At 37.2% G+C, this 20,669-nt stretch overlaps 2 protein-coding genes across 9 annotated transcripts in view; one reads left to right on the top strand and one right to left on the bottom strand.

Annotated features, from left to right (window-relative positions):
* CIBAR1 (CBY1 interacting BAR domain containing 1) overlaps nucleotides 1-10,009 on the top strand; it is a 37,058-nt gene extending 27,049 nt beyond the window's left edge. For 2 of the 4 annotated variants that reach the window (XM_072603560.1, XM_072603562.1), the window contains 2 exons: nucleotides 2,084-2,203; nucleotides 8,901-10,009. In XM_072603560.1, the coding sequence (XP_072459661.1) occupies nucleotides 2,084-2,203; nucleotides 8,901-8,984 (204 nt within the window). In that variant the 3' untranslated portion in view covers nucleotides 8,985-10,009. Of the gene's footprint in view, nucleotides 1-2,083; nucleotides 2,204-8,897 lie in introns of all 4 variants that reach the window. The other 2 variants (XM_072603559.1, XM_072603561.1) reach the window with 1 other exon arrangement.
* Nucleotides 10,010-12,263: 2,254 nt separating this feature from the next.
* Nucleotides 12,264-19,962, bottom strand: RBM12B (RNA binding motif protein 12B). Of its 5 annotated transcripts, none has more exons than XM_072603558.1 (3): nucleotides 19,792-19,962; nucleotides 15,872-15,927; nucleotides 12,264-15,220 (listed from the first exon to the last, which is right to left on the bottom strand). In XM_072603558.1, exon 3 carries the CDS (start codon nucleotides 15,190-15,192, stop codon nucleotides 12,955-12,957), a length of 2,238 nt encoding a protein of 745 aa, XP_072459659.1. In that variant the 5' UTR covers nucleotides 15,193-15,220; nucleotides 15,872-15,927; nucleotides 19,792-19,962; the 3' UTR covers nucleotides 12,264-12,954. The 5 variants fall into 5 exon arrangements, with proteins under 5 accessions (XP_072459659.1, XP_072459654.1, XP_072459655.1 ...); XM_072603553.1 differs by having other exon boundaries at nucleotides 19,594-19,847; XM_072603554.1 differs by lacking the exon at nucleotides 19,792-19,962 and adding an exon at nucleotides 18,840-19,384.
* Nucleotides 19,963-20,669: the final 707 nt, after the last annotated feature.

Below are 20,669 nucleotides of genomic sequence, written 5' to 3'. Positions count from 1 at the left end.
TAACTTATAAATAAGACAGTATTGTTTTATAGAAAAGTAAAAGTAAAAATTCTCAACTTCCATTCGTCATTTTGGCATGGAAGTGAGTTCTCATAGGTCCAGTGATAGAAATGCCTTTCCTGTCAGTACTACCCTAGGTAAATTCAGAGGGATTAATTACAAAAAGATGGCTGCCCAGCAGTGTGGTAATTTGCCATTCTACTAAAGTAAGGAAGGAGTAACTCCATGCTAGAAATTACATCAGTGGAATTATTGATCACAAATTGAGCTGGAGGGGACTTAGGAGTTTATCTAGCACTCATTTTACAGATGAGAAAACCAACGTACTAAGAGGTATAGCAACTTGCTGAAAATCCAATGACTGAGTTAAGATTTGAACACACATCCTCTGAGTCCATATCCAACACCCTTTCCACTGCACCATGCTGTATTCCATTTTTGAAGGACTGCAAAAATTACACTTGTTTTACAGGTTTCCCTTTTGAATATTTACAAACACTGCTTACTTAACAGTACATAGCAGTTAAATTTCCACTGAAACCAAGCCATCAACAAACAAAGCAGAACTAACAGTTTACCTAGATGATTTTGGCAAAGAAAAAATCTTGTTTCTCCAAAGATATGTGTATCCTTTTATCCATACTGTGCCTATTTCAGATATACTAGACTTTCAATATATAACCATTATCCTCAATAATAAAATGAATTGTTTGCTTTTTTAAAGAATTTCTCATAGAACTGCTTTGGCTTTAAATGTTGAGTTCCATTTTATCTTGTAGCCAGACTTTTTGGTGGGTTATACTTGTGCTTAAAATTTTTTGCTAAGAGGACCTTAACATGGTGTTGAGAAACAGCACCAAGGTCCAGCTCTTACCTCTGACATATCGGCAAATTTATCCTCTCAGTGACCCATGTAAAACTCTTATATTAATAAGACTAATTGCAGAACATTTGCTGATGTGCATTCATAGAGAAAGCATCCACACTGAAAGTTATCTAGATTTATTAAATTTACAGGATTGCAAGTACAGTTTGAGGGAGGGGGAGATAAACACCTCTGAAAACCTGACGGAATTTTGAGGATAGCACTAAAATGTTTTATATCCAGTGATATAATAATCACTGGATATTTATTTATTTATTCACGAGTGGATCCAAGAAGACAGACTTTGAGTTTCCCTTAACTGAACAGAAAGTAAAATCAAGAGGAGGCTAGAATAAATTTATACAAAGGTGCATGTCTGATTATTTGTGTATGACTATTACAAAGTTGGGTTGGGGGGGTAGGGCATTGTTTTTTTAAGCTAGTCTCTATAGCTTCTAAGTTAAAATTCCTGTAAATGTTTTAATTATGAGGGAGCTTAGTTTTCAGTAAGCCTTTAGAGGATTAATGTATTTGTAATTTTGAATCATAGCTCTCCATTAATTATTTCTTCATTTTCTCAGCTAGAATAGGTTTTATGCCAAAAGTTAGGAAGTTCCTACAATATTTCCACAATGTCATTTGCTGAAATTAGCAAAAGCACGGTTGTCCCTGTGCCACCAACCATTCAGTGCTTAGAATGTACCTTCAGATACCACAAACCTCCCTTAATTGACTGTTGGGGAGTAGTTACCATAAAGAAACCTTTCTTTTATTTTCAGCTGGCTTGCTTTCAGATTAATGAGTTTATCAGATACTTTTCTGCTTCTTAAAGCAATTCCTTTTTAGTGTCTTAAATCTTTCAGGCTTAAAAGGATGACTTTGAAGTATAAAATTTAATTATTTGTTGGATAAGTCCATGCTATAACAGTTCCATGTTGTTCAAACTTGTATCCCCTAATGAGGCTTAGTTTATTTCTTGAACATAGCAAGTGCTCAATGAACATTAATTGAATTAACAAATGTTTATACCATTTATAATTCTAATCTTCAAGCATTACCTTCAACCTTAATCTTTTCAAAATGAAATCTGAATCTAATGCATTGATAGATTTTTTTAAAAACACATCATCCATGCCTCTATCTAAAGTAATATATTATATTCTTAACTAAGGAGAACCTTTCCCCTCCATGTATAATTTTTTTTTATCATTGTAATAGATTTTTCGGAGCTCTCTTTATCCACCTGACTATTCAACACGTTTAGATATTGTTCGAGCAAACTCCAAATCCCCTCTTCAGAGATCTATATCTGCCAAGTGTGTATCTGGAACAGGACAGGTAAGCTAAAACCAAAGAATCAGTAAAAATTTTAGATATTAAAATGGAATGAGATAATATTTTAAGGATTTTACAAGTCTTAAAATACTAACATTATTATCATAAATTTGATTCTTAATCCTTTATTTAAAGTGTATCTGTTAAATGACCTGCATGACCTTGAAGAAATCATTTAACCTCTCAGAACCTCCGTTTCTTCACTGAAAAAATACAACTAGATTAAAATGTCATTACAGGAGCTGATATTTCACTATTCAAATTCTGGTTGGTTGTAGAATTGTGAATTCTCCTTTGCATGTGCTAATATTGATATATCCATGTAGTATACCACATAGATAATACTGGACACATACAGAATTGGATTAGGTACCCAACTAGAACTGATATGCTGTAACTGGACCTTTCCCCTACATAGGAAAAGTTTGATAACAAGCCACCAGATACAGGAACATTAATCTATAGAACAATTAGTTATTCCCTTGGCCTTTATTCCTCCTCCTACCATACTCAGAAAACCTGAAGGGAGACTCTAGCCTATTTGAGTGTCAAAACTTTGAAAAGTACATTTAAAAATAACTGAACAAAATTATAAAATTAGTCTTAGCCAGCAAGTTTTTTTTACTACTTTATTTCAACTCAATTCCTTTAGCACATTTTCCTATATCACATTGATGTGGACACTCTAAATGCTTTGTATTATTAATTTTGTGTGGCTCCCCAGCTAGATTTAAGCTCCTTGTACATCCTGCATTTTTTAATTCATTCAACAAACATTGCAACGGTTAGATAACATTTCCTGCCCTGTTGGAATCTGGTAGCAGGATATGAATATAGATAACTGTGGTATACAACATGAAATAAAAGTGTAATACTGAGAAGTGGTACAGAAAGTCAAAGGAGGAAGGTTGTCATCTATTGGTAATGGTTCCTGTGGTTAAAGATGGCATCATAAAAGAGATGGGCATTTGAATTGGGCTTTGAAAAATAGTTTGAAATTCAGCCATTAAAGAGGCTAGTGGGAGGAATTTCTAGACATACAGAATAGGGTAAGCAGTGACAAGGGGCAGGACTTGTCATATTTTAGGCATGGATAAACCAATGTGAAAAAACCTTACACTGAGAGTAGTAATATAAGGATGAAATTGTAGGTTGGTACTAGATTAAGGAGAGATTCAAGTGTTGAGTAAAGGACTTTGAACTTTACATGAGAGGTTAAAGCCACCAAAAATTTCTAAATAACCATACCTTTGAAAGGACAAGACATACTCTAGCAAGAGTATAAATGATAGTTATAGGACCAACTTGATGAGGCTAATATTAAGGGAGAAGTAGTAGAAATAAAAATGTCAACAACATGAAACTAAGTGGTGTTTCAGCAAGACTTGCTAAGTGATTAGATGTAGAATAGGAAAAAATAGTGCCAAAGTTTTGACTGTGGAAGATTGGATAAATAGTGAGTGGTGCTATACAGAAACAATGGAGAAGCATGCAGAAAGAATATCAGTTTGGCATATAATGAGTTTGAGGTGATGGTGGACATCCAAATAGTCTTCCTTGAGACAGTTCTAGATGTAGAATGGTACAGTGAAAAGAGTGCTGAATTTGGAATCAAAGGACTTGCATTCAAATCTTAGCTCTGACATTTATTACTATTACGACTTTGGGCAAGCCACTTTGCCTTCCAGTCCTTATTTTCTCATCCATAAAATGGGGGTCAGAGGAGTTAATACCAAGTGACATTTTAAATCCCTATCAACTTAAATTTGCAATCTTGTATGTCTGGAATTCATAAAATTTGGGAGTCATCTTCATAGGGATTTCTAAAACAGGGAGTAAATGAGATTATTTGAGTCTACAGAGAGAGGATAAGAGGTCCCAGGACAGGCCCTTGTAGAACACTCCCATTAAGGAACTAGGAAGAGGATAATCAGCAAAGGAGTCAGAGAAAGATCTTTTAGAAAGAGAGAAACAAGAGTATGGTATCTCTAAAACCAAGAGAGGAAAGATCAACAAGCATTTAATTAAGCTCAGCACCTAATGTGTGTCAAGAAATGTGCTAGGGACACAAAGACAAAAAACAAAAATGTACCAAAAAGTCTACACAGAATACAAAATGAATGTAAGGTAAGTTAGGAAAGAGAACTACCCAACAATAGAAGATCAGGAAAGGTTTTATGTAGAAGACAGTGCTTGAGTTGAGCCTTGAAGCAAGTGAGGGATTCTGTTGAGGCAAAGACAGGAAGAGTACATTCCAGACATGGAGAAGTGTAAAGGTGCCAGGAGATGGAAAGTTGAGTTTTGTCTTTGAGAAATACAAGTAAGACTGGACCAACTGTGTGGGAAGGAGACGAATGTATAAGGCCAGAAAGATAGGTTAAGGCCAGGGCTTCAAAAGACTATTTTTAGTTTATCCTAGAGAGAATAGAGAGCCACTAGAGTCTGAGTAGGAGAGGGCAAATGGTCAGGCTACGTCTAAGGAAAATCACTTTGGCAACTGACTGGTAGAGTGGGATAGGCCTGAAGCAGAGATATTACTTAGAATGTCATTAGTTAGTCTAGGCAGGATCTGATGAAAGCCTGAACTAAGGTGGAGGCAGATGTTTTAGAGGTAGAAATAGCAAGATTTGGCAACTGATTGGACATGTGCTGGGAGGAAATACAAGTTGAGAATGACATCTAGGTTATGAATCTACGAGACTGTGGAAGGACATGGTTCCGTTAACAGAAATAAGGAAAGTTTGTTAAAAGGGCAGGGCATTGGGGAAAAGATTTTGAGTTCTGTCTTGGACATGTTGAGTTTGAGATATCTATGGAACATCTAATTTAAATATTCAGTGTGAAAAAATTGTCGATTTAGTAAATAATAACCCCAGTCAAGGACTGAGGAATGGGAAAAGGTCTTTGAGTTTGGGTAACAGGAAAGATGATTAGTTACCTCTGAGAGGAGTTTCAGTAGAATGGGTAGTAGAAGCCTGATTATAAGAAGACAGTGACTAGTAAGGAAGTATTGAGCAAAGGAAGCATTTTTGACAAGTTTAGTAGTGAAGGGAAGGAGAGAACTAGGACAATAGCAAAATATAAACCTAAAGAAAAGGTTGTTTTAGGGTTGGGGGAAGAGGGAAGGATTATATGCGTATAGGAAGAGGCCAGTGGAGTAGATGATGGAGACAAGTGAGAGAAAAGGACATCACTACAAGAGGAAGATTCTGGAGCAGGAGGTAGTAATGAATAGGATCAAGGGAGTGATTTGCTTTAAGGAGTAAAGATACCTCTTCTGTGATGAGGTGAGATGAAAATGCTGAGTTAGAGGAAAACAGGAGTCAGAAATGGGGAGGCATCAGATGACCAGTCTTTCCAGTTGAGGCTATTTTTACTTCTTGGTGGTTGCATTTTTGTGGATAAGGAAGATTTAGAACAGACACTTAGTAGATAGGGAGTCATGAAGGGTGAAGTAAAAATTTAGGGCCCAGTTTGAGATTACCAACAAATTTGTAATTGACAGTCACCTTAATTTTGTGATTTTTCTCCTCTAATAATCAACAGCCCTGAAGCAGAGTAAGTGAAAAAGAGGGGCATTAGGGTTACCAGAGACAGAAATATACAGAACTTGCAATTGGTCTCTCCTGTTTTTGGCTTAGTTGGATGCAGTTTAACAGTTTTATTGGTAAAATTGTTTAGTGGCAGACCAAGCTAGATATATAGGCAGGTGAAGTGGAAGACTTTGAAAAGGGGGTGAGAAAACAGAAAAGCAGGCTAGAAGATTAAAAATTAAGAGGGAAAGATTGGAGGGATTAAGTGCTTGTGAAGAAAATATAATTACAAAGCTGTTAGAGACAGTACAAGAGATCCTGAACCTTGATTTGAGTGAGATGGAAAAAGTGTTCATTGAAATTGAGATTAGGTTTTTAGATAAGTCATTCACAGCTCTAGTGAAACCTCCCAGGATGATGACAAGGAATGAGGATGGCCATGAGCCATCCAACCAAAATCACTAAGAAAGTTGAGTCACCTGGAAGTCAGTAGATGACAGCTACGGAAATGGGGCGCATAGTAAACATAAATTGCATACTCTCAAAAGATTTCAAGTTATTAAGGCATGTGCTTGAAAAAGACTAGATTTTGATGAAAAGACCCTATTTTTAAAATTTAGAGTATAGTAGCACTTTTATAGTTGCAAAAAAAATAAAAACAAAGTGGATATTCATCAGTTCATCAATGGTTTATCATACTACTAATACTGATATATGAATGTAATGGAATATTAGTGTACCATAAAAAATGATGGCCATGAAGAATTCAGAAGTTTGTGAATAACTTTATGAGCAGATTCATAGCTAAATAACTTGAGCCAATTTTTTATTCGATGTATACAAAAACATAAAGGAAAAAAAACAACCCTGAAAAACATCAGACCAAGTTTGACTTCAGAGGAATAATAATAAAAAAGCATACTTCTGTACTCAAAGGTATGGTGGATTTGCAGGTGCAAGAAACAATATATTGTCAAGATATTGCCAGCAGTATATTGATTTGGTTTTTTTAAGCATTAATAGTTTTTCAAATTTAAAACAAAATTATGGTCTGAAATTACATTAGGGAGCAAAGAGTATTCCCACTCTTTTTTCTGACTAGGTTAAGTGAGTCCCACTTGGGTATTGCAAAGTGTATGAGAAAGCCAGATTTCATTTAAAGAAGTAGAAACAATGTTTATTAAAAAGTTTGAGGATATAGAGATGTTTGATAATAGAAGTGAAAAGAACTATTACAACTTCCAGTGAAATGGATTCTAACAGTGGTTCTTAACTTTTTTGTGTCATGGACTTAGGCAGTCTGATGAAGCTTATGGATTCCTTTTCAGAATGAAGTTTTTAAGATAAAATTTTACATATAAAATAACTACACATTATAAAATGTTTTGTATGTTATGTGTATGTGCACATACATGTAAAATTTTTAATGCAAAATAAAATGCATAGGATTACAAAGAAAACCAATTATACTGAAAATTACCAAATTCCAAAAAAAAACCTCAAACCCATAAGTTAGTAACTCCTGGGCCAAGGAAAATTGGGTCTAGGGCAAATTAGAGCTTCTAAAGAGAGATTTAATACAGCGGAAAACAAATTGATATGACATGCGTTAATCATCCCCAAAATTTGAAGTAGACTTTGAAGTACCTCTGCAGTTTCACTCCCCAGTTGAGATAATTATTCTCTTTTGTGTCTTCATCAAAGCACATTGCCTAGCACATGATAGACATGAATGTTTGTTAAAATTTGGGTCTCCAGGTAGGAGACCTGGAAGATACATGGCTTGCTGTTCAGATGGGGGCCACTTTGAGCTCTCTGTTCTAGAATAAAGTCTTATACATTAATAAACATTAAATACTTCTAAAAAACTGCTTTGAGAGCCACTGTGACATAGCAAATAAAGGGACAGCCTCGAAGACAGGAAGAATTGGGATAAAGTCCTGTCTTATGGGCAGTGGATACTTAACCTCTTAATACTCTTGAGAACTCCAGACAACTCCCTAAAATGGTAAGTCAAGTCAGCAAACATTTCTTAAGTTCCTGCGTGCCAGTTGGTGCAGCTATAAAGGAAAGCAAAGTATATTCCCTGCTTGCAAGTAGCTACCAATGTTAATAGAGGAGCCAATATACAAATAAGATATATACAGAGTAAGAGCATTTAGAAGGCAATAAAGGTTAATGGTAATTTATATGCTGAACTGTCTTTGTAGAGAAGTGGGAGTTAACCATACTAATAAAATGATAAGTCCCACCCCAAAATATAAATGCTTTTAAGTGGAAAAGAACATAAAGTTTATTATTACAATTAACCTTGTTAATTTGTATTTTGGGTAAAAAAAAAAATTAAGTGATGAAAGATGGGACTTCTTGATAGCTTTTCTCTTTGTGAATTAGGAGGTTTGTATTTGCTGATGGTTATTAAGTTTATATTAAAAATACCACAAAAGGCTTGAACATTTAGTATTAATTACATGATAACCTAAACAAGCACAAAATAAGATGGTCTTTGATAGTGATTTTGAAGTCAGTATTCACCTCCATTATTTTTAATCTCTGTGCTTATTATTAGGTTATCATTAATGGTATGCTGATGTACTTTTTTAAAATATTTATCCCAATACTTGACTTTTGACTGCTATAAGATTAATTTTTCAGAGAAGTTCAGTACTACTTAGAGACTTTTTGAAAACAGTAAACTTTTACATGTGAATATCTGATGTTTTGTTTGCTTCTGGTAGCATATGAAAATGGTGTTTTCAAGTCTTTAGTAATAAATTACAGGATTAGAAAAAAGCTAAATAAACAGCTTAAAAACTTTAACTGTAATTTTTAAATGTATTGGATTCTATGAGAATATTTCATTAGAACAAAACAGGAATTAAATCATCCTTTTAGAATGTATTTATCTTTATAAATTGTTTCATGTATTCTCCTGATCAAGGCAAAACTAATGCTTTGCCCTAGAGGCCATTGCAGAGTCCTCTGTTATAACTTCATCTTATTTTTTCAGGCTTCATAGCTTAAGTATCATAGTCCTTTTCATCACAAAACATGACTTTATTGTAGAGCTACACCCCTTTTAAAGTTCAAGGATCCTGAAAATAAAGATTATTAGTCAGTATTCAGATAAAAAATAAATGATTTATGTTAAACTTCATTTTTAGCAGATTCCCACCAGTCGGATAAGAAAAGATCAACAAGATGATGATGAAGATGATGATGAATTAGAAGTTACAGAGGAAGAAAATTAATTCTACATGTGCTTTTTAAGTTTCCCTCAAAATCCTCAAAACAGATTTAGATCGTCGTTAAAATATTAAAACTAGTCAACAAGAAACTATGCATACACATATATACATATATACATGCAAACTATTAATAAATATTTCAGAGAACCTAAAGTTTTAAAAAGCAAATGGCTTTTGAGGAATTATCCTCAGAATGGAATGTGATTGAATTTCTGTAGCCCCAAAATTAAGTAGCTAAAATAAAATTTATAATACATCATTAGTTTCATTCTTTTACCCAAGGTTTTGGTATGTAAATAATCATCTTGAAAGCTGTCTTTCAGATGTCGTATCACAAATGACAACTGCCAAAAGAACTCTGTCACTTTCTCTTGGTTTTGTATATAGATAAGTTTCCATGCCTTCATTAAAAAAACTGTCAGTTAAAATTCCTTCAGAATCATTCTGACAAATTAATAACATTCCATAAAGTACTTAAATGCAGTTGTTTTACTTATTTGTCAAGTCAGATCTACCTACTTAACACCTTAATAGTCAAAGGACATAATAAGCAAAAGAAATAGAAGGCTAAGGAAATTGGTTGTGTTTTTATGTATGCCATGAAATATGAAGGAGATAAGATTGTTAAAGGGTGAAAAAAATGGGGCAGTCTTTGTGAATCTCAAATAGTAATTATTACAATACCTGATCCTGAATTTAGAGAACCTACTATTCCCCATAAGGGGTAGGCATAAGCCTAAAAGTAAAGAAAGTCTTGAATCACATTAGGATTTCTAAATAAAATTTATTCTTATTATTAATTAGTGATTCTTGTACCCAGAAGTATCAGGTTGGAGACATTTGAATCATAGAATTTTGGTGTGTCTGTCACTTTCACTTCCAGGATTTCCTTCTGGGAAAACATTTGTAATCTTCATATTATTTCACTGATTCAGACAAGCATATTTTACTAATTGTGAAATTTATTGCCTTTGGAATGCCAAAAAACCAACTATTCACAACACATAAAAATAAAGACTTTATAGAAACTGTGGTTGGTTTTGTGATTTGATTTTTAATAAAGGACTGCTTCTGAAATATTACAATGAGTACATAATCATTCACATTTTTAATATACCACTGTCAATGAACCACTGTAAAAATGTTTAAAAGTTGAAACAATCTGATGTGTAGTACTAAAGATATGAGTTAGCCAGTTATATATGGGAGGTTCTCTTTTATTAAAACTCTACTAAATAACATTGCTTTTTTTTCTGCAGAGCTAAACAGTGGAGTTAGTTCCCTCTGCCCCATGTGACTTTCCATTTAAAAAACTTATTTCATAAACATCAAAAAACTTAAGAAATCTGAGTATCAGTACCCTATGAACAAGTTTTCTATTTAACATTTCTGTGGCAGTATCAAGCTAGTGCCTCAAAATTCCTAATCTTGACAATTTTGATCAATTCATTTTTCTAATCAGCTTATGTTTATTCTGGTTCACTGGAGGATAAATCAGGTTACCTCAAAATTAGTTCTGAGTATTTTTTTTTCAGCTCTCAACATTTCTTAACAGGATAATGATTACACTCAGGTTCCAAGCATTATTTACCTAACTACTGAAATTATTTAATTCCCAAGGATGCCAAGTTGGTGCAGATGAAGAGTTTGCAAAGCCCTCAAGTTACACAGACCAAATGCCAATGAAACTTAAATGATTAAAAAAAACCTACTAAATTATACTTTTAATAATCCTAACATTCACTTCAAAGAGTTGCCTTCATTACTCCAATATAAAAGATCTATTGGTTAGACACACTAAACAAGAATAAATGTGCTATCACTATATGACCTTTGCTCATTTGTTTAAAAAGACATTTAACAAATCATCTACTTCTATTTAACTGAGGGCTTACAGATGCCTACCTGCTTTAAATTTTTAGTCATGTATTTATGCCATTGTCTATAATACACAATAGAATGTTGGGGGAAAAAAGTTAATTGGACATAACTCCTTAGTGTACTGGTGGTGTACCTGTATGTCACTTTCAAAAGGCATTTTTTTCAAAGTATACTTCAGTAGACTTATTAGGCTTCTTGCAAATTTTATCAAGATATATATAAGTAGGCTGGGTTTGAATGCAATGACTTTAAATATTTCTAAGAGTTGAACTGAATATATTTTCTTGTTTATTAAAGTATAGTGGGAGGGGAAATCCTGATATATAAAACCACAGTAAAACTACAATTACAGATCTTTAGAGTTGAAAATAATCTTCGAAAATAATCTAATCCAATCCCCTTATTATCCAGATAAGGAAATAGGAGGCCCAGAAACATTAAGTGACTCAAACCTATCACACTTAAAGAACTGGGATTCATTTTAGGAAAACCTTAAAATTGTCAAACTAAGGAAATAAGCTGCAGAAGTACATTGCAGGCACCATCAAAAATAAGTCTAAAAGAGCAATTTTGATAGTAAATTTTGTTGGTAAATTTTTTATGCAAGTGATCAGCCCAAATACTGATACAGAAATTTACTTGACACGTTCTTTGCTTACTAACGGCAAGGGATACCTTTAGAAATTGCTAGGCCTAATGTAAAAGCAGCCTTAAAATTATATATATTTTAGAATTACATGCTATAATGTAGTTGCTATGCAACTGAAATTAATTAACCCAGTGCCCAAAAGTGGCAGAAACTTGACACTTCCAAAGATATAGAATAAGATATTCAAGAATACTTTTTTTAATAAAACCTAATTTTCTAAGTTATTAATGTTTGCCTATGGTAATGTGAATTTTTGAGAAGAAGCAGTAGGCTGTAGTAGGGTCATTAATGCATGCCTGAATTAAGTCCTGATCCATTCCCAGCTGTGTGATTTTATGAAAATTATTTTACCTCTCTACAAAAAAATTATTCCTTGATCTCTAAAGTACCTACCAGTAACACCTAGAGCCATCTGTTTGTAAACTAGAAATAACAAATATTAACTACAAATTTAGATAAGCTGCCACGTAGCCCTGAGACCACTCTGGGTAAGTCTATTCTTCCTCACAAAAAAACCCAGAGTTCCTAATTACTTTCATACATTAAACTCATGCCTGTAGTTAATAAATCAAGATTATGTTAAAAATTGTGTCAGATGTTATTGTGAGGAACAATAGTGTTATATGCTTAGAATATCTGAACTTACCTACTTGTAAACAGTTCTAACATTTTCATTAAAAATTCCCCCAAATACCAAGCTGGTAGGGTTTTTCCCCCCTTCATTTTTAATACAAACACAAGTAAACACTGAATAGTTGGTCCATTCAGCTGTATCTTTATTTTTTTTATTCTGTAAAGTAATGAACATGGAAACTTTTAAGAATCCCTGTGAACATATGAAACAATTTAACAAGTCTAATAAGATTTTCACAGAAGAAATTTTCATGTTTACATTCTGTCCATTTTGAAATATTTAAACATGGGACTAAATACAGTCCATTGTATTTAGTAGTGGTGGTTGTATTTGTACAGTCAGGTAAGCAATGAAAATGTCATACCTGAACAACAATGTAACATTTCCTTAAACATTCGTATAAAGATACTATAGACTATGGAAAGGAGGAATTAAAATTTCCCTTTTCCCAAATACATTACAACTCTACTTTTCAATTTTTGAAGTTAAACTATACAATTTACATAAATCATTTAAAGGATTAGTGCTATCTCCCACTGTCAAAGAATAAAAGCATAATGATGTTGAAAATTTAAAAAAGTTAAATGGCAATTTGCACACACACACCAAAAAAAAAAAACATGAAAAAAAGATCTAAACATTCCACTATTTACAACTTGCTCTGTTCACAGAAATTGTCAAAATTAAAGGTTGGGGAGGGAGTTATAGAATTAAAAATAAACACCTTTTTTTTTATACAAATGCATTTTGCTGCACCAATACTGTGGGGGTAGGGGACTTGAAGGGGGAGTTCAATTTGTTAATAGCCTCTAGAGCAAAATTAGTTTAACTTTACGTGGGCCAACTGGTCTGTCATTCAGGTCATTAATAGCAGCCATAGCCTCATCATAGTTTACCATTGCAACAATGGCCTCCCCTAATGGTAATCCTTGTTCATTATACTGTATTGAAACTGATTCTGGTATTACTCCATAACCATGGAAAAAGTCCAAGATTTCATTGACATTTGCTTTAAATGGAAGATTCATTATTTTAATAGGAGTTACTCTACCTGAGCTGCAACTGAAATTTGGATCAGACATAAATCTTCCCTCTGGAAAGCCTCCCATGTTATTGTTTCCAAAATCAAACCTGCCAAAAGGTTCACCTTCAGGGGGGCCAAAATTCATGAAAGGACGAGGACCTCTGAAATCATCAGGTGGGCACAAGAAATCATCAGGTGGTGGTCTAAAATTATCCGGCTGTCTGAAATCATCTGGAGGGTGTCTGTCTGGAGGGTGCCGGAAATCATCTGGAGGATGTCTGTCTGGAGCATGCCGGAAATCATCTGGAGGGTGTCTGTCTGGAGGGTGCCGGAAATCATCTGCAGGATGCCGGAAATTGTCAGGTTGTTGACGAAAATCCTCTGGAGGATGCCGGAATTTTCCAGGAGGGCCAAATGAATGCACAGATGGTCCTTGTGTATCAACTGAATGGGAATGTTCATCTCTATCTCGTGCCTGTGAATGATCTTGCATTTTCTCACCTGGGATCGATGAAATATTCACACCAAATTCCTGCATTTGTTCCTCAGATATAAGTCTTAATAATACCTCTGTTCCCAAGAACCTTCGTCGGTTTAAACTTTCAGCTTTCATTGCCTGTTCTTCTGATTTAAATTTCACCAATGCCTCTCCCAGGCCAACTCCTTTGTCATCATAAAGCAAATAAACATCATCCTCATCAATAGAAAACCCAGCAAAGAACTTTTGCACCTCAACTTTAGTGACATCAAATGGAAAATTTCTTATATATATGCACAGCTTGGGGCCAGAATGTCCTTCCCGGTAGGTTTTTTCTGGAATATGCCCAGGTCGTTCTCTCCCCGCTGACCCTGATCTTTTCTTTTCATAGCATTCAATGAATTTCAGCATTGTTTTTTTAGATATAGGATCAATAAGAACTTGGCGATGAAATAATATAAATTTGTGCAAGGCGAGAGCAGAGTTATAGTCTCTCAATGTCTTGAACATCACAAAGGCAGATCCTGTTCTTTTCTGATCCTTATACAAAAATTTAATCTGGTCACTGGCCAGATCAGTATCTCTAAAGAAATTTTTTATATCTCTCTTCTCAACACTTAATGACAGATTTTTTAAGTGAACATAGAATCCATACTTGTGAGGGGACCGAGAGCGTCTTTTCACTCTTCTTGGAGATTTTGATCGTGATCGTTTTTTTGAATGTGCATCATTTATTCCTCTTTGTGGAGAACGCTCTTCACTTCTAAAATGAACTTCATCCTTTATATCTACACTCCCACCACAGTCAATCCATTGTTGCTCTGAAGCTGGACTAACTTCAACAAATCTTGAGCCCATGTAATGTCTATGGCGTTGAAGCCCTCCTAAAGCATCATGAGATGTAGCAAATTTTACCAAGCAATCACCATTATTTCTGCCAGTTGGATGCTTTAGTAAAATGACTCCATCTACACATAACCCAGGAAAGAAAGCACGTACTTCATCTTCAGTTGCTGAGTATGGCAAACCACGTAAAAATAAGAAACGGTTATCTGATTTGAATGTACGTGTTTCTTTTCTTGGCCCCATAATACCATGTCTTGTACCATTGGTATGAAAACCAGCCTCTGGGTCATCCGAAGGATCATAGCCAGGTTTATTTATTCCTTTCTTAATAGCCTCAACTAAATTAGATAGGCTACCAACCCCTGATGCACCAGAACTACTAGATCCCGGTCTTTTGGAGCCTGATATCAGTTCTCTTCCTCCACGATCAAATCTTTTTCGTTTCATTTCTATGGTATTTTGCATTTCTGTCTTGCTGCTAAGAAAAAGCTCTACAGGGGAGTCCTTGATAAACCCTCCTGACCGACTCATGGCACGTCGTGCATCTTCATCTGTTGCAAAAATAATAAAAGCCTCCCCAATTTCTCCTCCAATTATATGCACTCCTCCATCAGGAATATTCAATCCCGAGAAGAAGTGACGAATATCCACAGGCCCCGCAATAACAGGAAGCCCCTGTAAACGGATGACTACAGCCATGCTGAGCTCAAACCACAGCAATAATGACCTGCAGACAAAAAGGTACACATAATAGCAAGTCTTACTTTTATAATATCTTAGCACAAACTAAACCTTTAATTACTAGTTTCTGTCTCATTCAAGATTTATGAATGAAAGCGAGACTCAAGTTCACAAAACATTGATCCTATCTTATTTAGAAATCATGGGAAGAACTTTATCTCAACTAAAAAAAAGTAAAAACAACTTCTTCCTCAAAGAAACATCCCATATCACCTGCCCTGCACAATCCAAATGCCAAAAAAGAAAAAAGGAAAAAAATCAAATCTTCCATGGCATGGCTTCAGCCTGCCAATTGCTGCTCATACCAAGACCAAACTCTTAGCAGTTTGACTTAGAAATCTCTCTTACACTGAAAAGTCTTAACTGATAGAATATTAAAAGATAAAAATAAAAACTTTAGGATTAAAATAATTCACCAACCATGATGAATTTTTTTCTCAGACAAGTTCTATCAGTGGATGATTTCTGCTCACCAATGTAAAACTACCTAGCAATGGCGCACTCTGTAGATCAGACATAAAGAGCAGAAGCCATGAGCACCCAGTGTACAATTCTATTTTTCCAGGTAGAGTTCTGTGAGAAAAGCCATGATCTTTGACAAGGCTCAGTGAAAAGCATTATGCTCTAGACAGCTTACCTGTTTGTTTATTTTTTTTTTCTTGAAGACCTGATAATTCTGTAAAACCAACTTAACTGTGGAAAGAAAATGAAACATAATTAATGCCTGCTCCATCTGTATTTTGTCTTAAACAATGCCAGATTACTGTAGAATGTCCATTTCAGTGGCTATAACACAACAGTGAAGCACTGTAAGGAACCACAATTATGGGCACATTTTTATGAAGTATCTTCTTTGTTCCAAGGGCAAATCAGGTCTCCTTCAGCAAAAAGCCACATACTATGCCTTTGCTTAAATATTTTTTTTAAAGTAATCTGATTGATTCCATTTTAGAAGCAAAAAAGAAAATAGAAAATGAGAATTGAGGTCAGCAAATGCTGAAAATATGCTTGAAATTGATTGATCATCAACTGTTCCACAATGAATAGCTGAAACTCAAGAGCTCCAAGACTGTTAAGAGGAAAACCCTCCATTACTTCTCTTCACAAAAGGAACAAAAATCCAGCTCATGATATGATTATACTAACATTCAACTCTTCTTCCCTTCCTCCTTTTTGAAACAAAGCAAAATAAAGCAACAATCCAACCATTCAAAGAACTAAGGAAAGAAAACCATAAAAGACAACACCTGAAATCCTTCGGTAAACCACATGTATGTAAACCACAAATCCAATCCAACAAAGTGTCACCAGCTGAGACACTTGTAGACACTGGATACACAGTGCCTAACTTTCAGACAGAGCCAAGCTTTAATGCACCATCTCCTTTAAAAGAACTAGTCTTCGTTAAAACCTTGAAACAATTTTTACACCATCACTAAAACCAAATAAGCTTTTACTGACCATGAACATAATATAGACCAGAACTCCTACAGATAATTACTGTTACAAAGAAAAATGTAATTAACTAAAAAAACCACTACATACCAGTTACCCATCAAATCAGTCAGACAAAGCAGCAAGCATCTGTACAATACAATTTTAATTTCAAAACAACCAAATGCACTTGTTTACAAAAAGTTCTAAATAAACTATATAAAAAAAATCAAGTGAAATACAGTAACATCACATTAATTTGGAATATTTTACATTTGCATATCACTTCAACTTTACAGGGAATATTCCTCACAATAATTTTGTAAGATAGGTTGTACAAGCAGTTTTATCTCCATCACAAAGAGAGATGCAGTTTACAGAAAAACTCAAGCAGGTTGAAGTGACTTTCCCATGGTCACACAAATAAGTGCCAGGGTCAGAACTGAAATCAAGCCTTCTATTCCAAGGCCAGTACCCTTTATACTACACCAAACTTACTGTCAATGAAGGGGGTTTAAAGGAAGGGCAGTATAAATTAGTCAAAAGTTCAAATTATGGAATGTTTTTAGAAAAGTGGTTTTACTACTTTGCAAGCCAAGCAAAACTAAAAGTATGTCCAATTAAATGTCTTCTGTAATTAACTTCATATTTTAAAAAACTGAAACTTGAAAACTGTTTGACTCACACCCTCACCCTTTAATATTTTCATGACAGAAATATTTAACTTAGTCTTTGTCTTGAATTAGGATGAATTTCAAATTAATGAAGTTTACTGTAACTATACTAGCCACCAAGAAAAAAACTGCCAGGAATATTCCTAATCTTTTCTTTTTATAAAGCAATATCTAGAGCACTCTGAAGTAGTTATAAACCTTCTACACAAGCATCTCTGGCATTGAGTCTATGCATAACTACAGAATTCTCTAGTGTGCACAATTTCCAAAAAACTTTTTTTATGTAATTAAAACAGATGAAAAACAGCATTAACTATAGAACACATGGTCTAGTGAGATTAAAATGTGCCTGTTATATAGTAAAATCAATTAATTTCTTGAGCATAAATTTATACTCCCTGAAGATATTAAAGAAAATTAAAGGCTAAAGGGATATGGTACTAGGGGCAAAAGTGTCAGGTTTAAAACAGTATCTAATGACACTGTTATTAAAAACACTGTCATTTTAACAAAGTAGTTCAATAAACACTTAATGATTCCACTTCAGAATTATATCAGATTTTTTTTGAAACATGATAGCAAGGTGGTATTCTAACGAAGCACCACAGCTACACCAAACATTCCAGTGTGTTTCATGAAAACATTCTGGTCTTAAGATACTGGGGATAGGGCAAGTTTTTAACACTACAGTAAAACCTGTTTGGCAGACTAGCCAAGCACATCCAAAGACAAACTTTGAAAAGTTTCAAAACCAAGTTGCATCTTTGTTTCCATGTTTATGTCTACCCTCATACAAAAAAAAAAAAGGTTAGACAAAATGACAGTCACACAAGACATATTCAATTGTACTCTGAAAACCAAGCAGAGAAATTTAAGTTTGCCTACTTCTTTAGAGTTACACACAGATTGGTCCACTACGACAAAACCTTCAGAGCTAATGAAATCTTGAAGTGGGGAGGCAGGTTACAAAAAAGTTCATTTAAAAAATGAACTGAACCGCAACAAAGACATCCGAGTTTATTACACAACCACTAAACGCAAAAAATGCATTCACCAGTCCCTCATACAAAATTAACAAATTAAAGCCTTCCTCCAATTTGAGCCCAAAACCACACAGGCAAAAACAACCAGCCTTCAATTCTGGCATCAGTGCGACTCTACATTCCTACCGAGAACACCAAGTTGGCTTCCAGACTTGACGACTACACCGTGATTTTCCTCCCGGGCTCTCGGATCAAACGTGATTGATCCCACAACTCTACGGGGCTCTCTTCCTTCGCCATTCTCAATTAGTTTCTAGGATCGGTGGACTGCCTATCTGGGTGTCTTGGGGAACGATTCCCCCAATTGAGCGCCAAAGCCACTGACTGCCCAGAGCCTTAGTCTCCGATAGACACAAGAAAGTAATGGAGACGATGGATTCCTCGGGGTGCACGGGGTTCCCCTCAACATCCTCCATCCTCCTCAAAGGGGGGGTCCTCCAGGGGCCTCCATTACCACGAGTTCTAGAGCCAAATGCCGTTAGAGTCCGTCCACATTCCCAAGAGAGTCAAGCGGCTCCTTCGTTCCCGCCAGGCCAAGGTCGCCAGATGGGATCCGACGCCGTCCCCCAGGCCCAGGACTAGCCCCCGGGGCCAATCAAGCCTGACCTCGCAGGCGCCTCCGTCCGTCTCCCCGGCCGGCCCGAGGGCACTCAGTCACTCACTCCCCCCGGGGAGGCTAGCACCCCTACCCCGCGGCTCGGCCAAGGTCGCCCTGCTACCTCCATCCTACCTAACTCCGGGGAGCCGAGGGGAGGCGCGCGGCCGCCGCCTCCTCCCTCCCCGAAATCGAGGCGGGCCTGGGCCTCCCCGACCGTCACTACGCCGGCGGGCCGGAGCCACGGCCCCCGAAAGCAGAGCAGCGTGTTAACACGGAGAGGGTGCGGGGAAGGGGAAAAATGGAGAGAGAGGGCCACGGGCAGCGGCTGCCCGCGATCGGGAGGACCGCGCCGCGGGAGCCGCGGCAGCCGCGGCACAGCGCTCAGGTCGGGGGCGCGGCCCGCAGCAGTGGCGGCGGTTACTTCTCTGCGCGGCCGCTGCCGTTTCCGCCGCTTCCTCCTCCGGCGCGGGCGGGCCCCGCCTCGGCCTCGGCCTCGGCCTCGGCCCGCTTCCTCCCCCCCATCCCCCTACCCCACCACTGGCCCGGACCCCTCCCACCATTCCTGGAGCCTGCAGCGTAGTTCTTTCACAACCCGGTTATAAACACACACCGCGGCTCCCGAGTCTCAAGGCCCCAGCCGAGCCTGGGAGGTCTCCTTCGGCACCACAACCGCTTCCCGAGGTAAAAAAAAAAAAAAAAAAATTAAAAAGGGGGGAGGGGGGGTCAAAAAAAAACCTCCAACTCAGAGCAAGCCTACAACAAAATGGCTGCCACTCCTACCCCCTCCCCCCGGGGTCTCTAGACAAACCGAATTGCAGTTGGCCCGCTCATGCGCCTTCCACTCTCGGAGCTCGCGCTCTCCCCTTCCTCCCGCCCCTCTCCGCCAGGCAATCTGGAGCGCGTGCGCATTCGGTCGCCCGACTCGATAAAGTCTTTTTTCCTCGAGGAAATCTGCCCCTTCCTCTACTTTAGGACTCCTGCGCATGCGCCCTGTCTGTGCCTCTGCATTTTGTTCTCCCAGAAATTTAATGTGAGCAGAAGGAGCGAAAGCGTAGAAGTCAGTTAATCCGTAAACACCTATAAAGCGCCTACCACGTGCTAGGCTCTGTCCTAAGCGCTGGGGACACAAAGAAAGGCAAAAGGCAGTGCCTTCCATGTACTTACAATCTAACGGGGAAAGGCAGCACATGAAAACCACCTAGTAGGTGGGATGGGGGCGGAGGCAAGAGAGGGAAGGAGTCAGAGGAGAGGAATAGTGAAGACCAGGACAGCATCAGCATGGCAACTCACACCTCCCCGGCACCCTCGGCCACTTACGCCTTCCTCCCTTTCCCACTGGGGGCTCCACCGGCCGGCTTCATTGTCTCCGGCCACGTAATTCTGCCAGACTATTCACCCCGGTAATACACACCTCCTCCGCACCACTGCCCCTTAGCCCTCCGGCCCTTTGGTTGGAAGGAGTCAAGGTCAGACATTAAAGGGCTCTCCCAAGATCCTCTGTTTAAGGGGGTTGGGGGAGTCTAGCAGACCCTTCATTTTTCACCTGGCTGCTGCTGCACTTTCTCATTGTCTCCAGAAACTGATCATTTTGCAAGAGGAATTCAACTCTGTAACTCTAACTCACACCTCCTCGCTCGTATCCCTGCCCCCGAGGTTCTCCCTCCCTCCGATTGCTGAGTGTGGAGG

This window comes from Notamacropus eugenii, chromosome 4 (assembly GCF_028372415.1).
Source record: "Notamacropus eugenii isolate mMacEug1 chromosome 4, mMacEug1.pri_v2, whole genome shotgun sequence".
NCBI lineage: Eukaryota > Metazoa > Chordata > Mammalia > Diprotodontia > Macropodidae > Notamacropus > Notamacropus eugenii.
The sequence above is the reverse complement of the archived record's forward strand: the minus strand, read 5'-3'. Positions and strand labels throughout refer to the sequence as shown.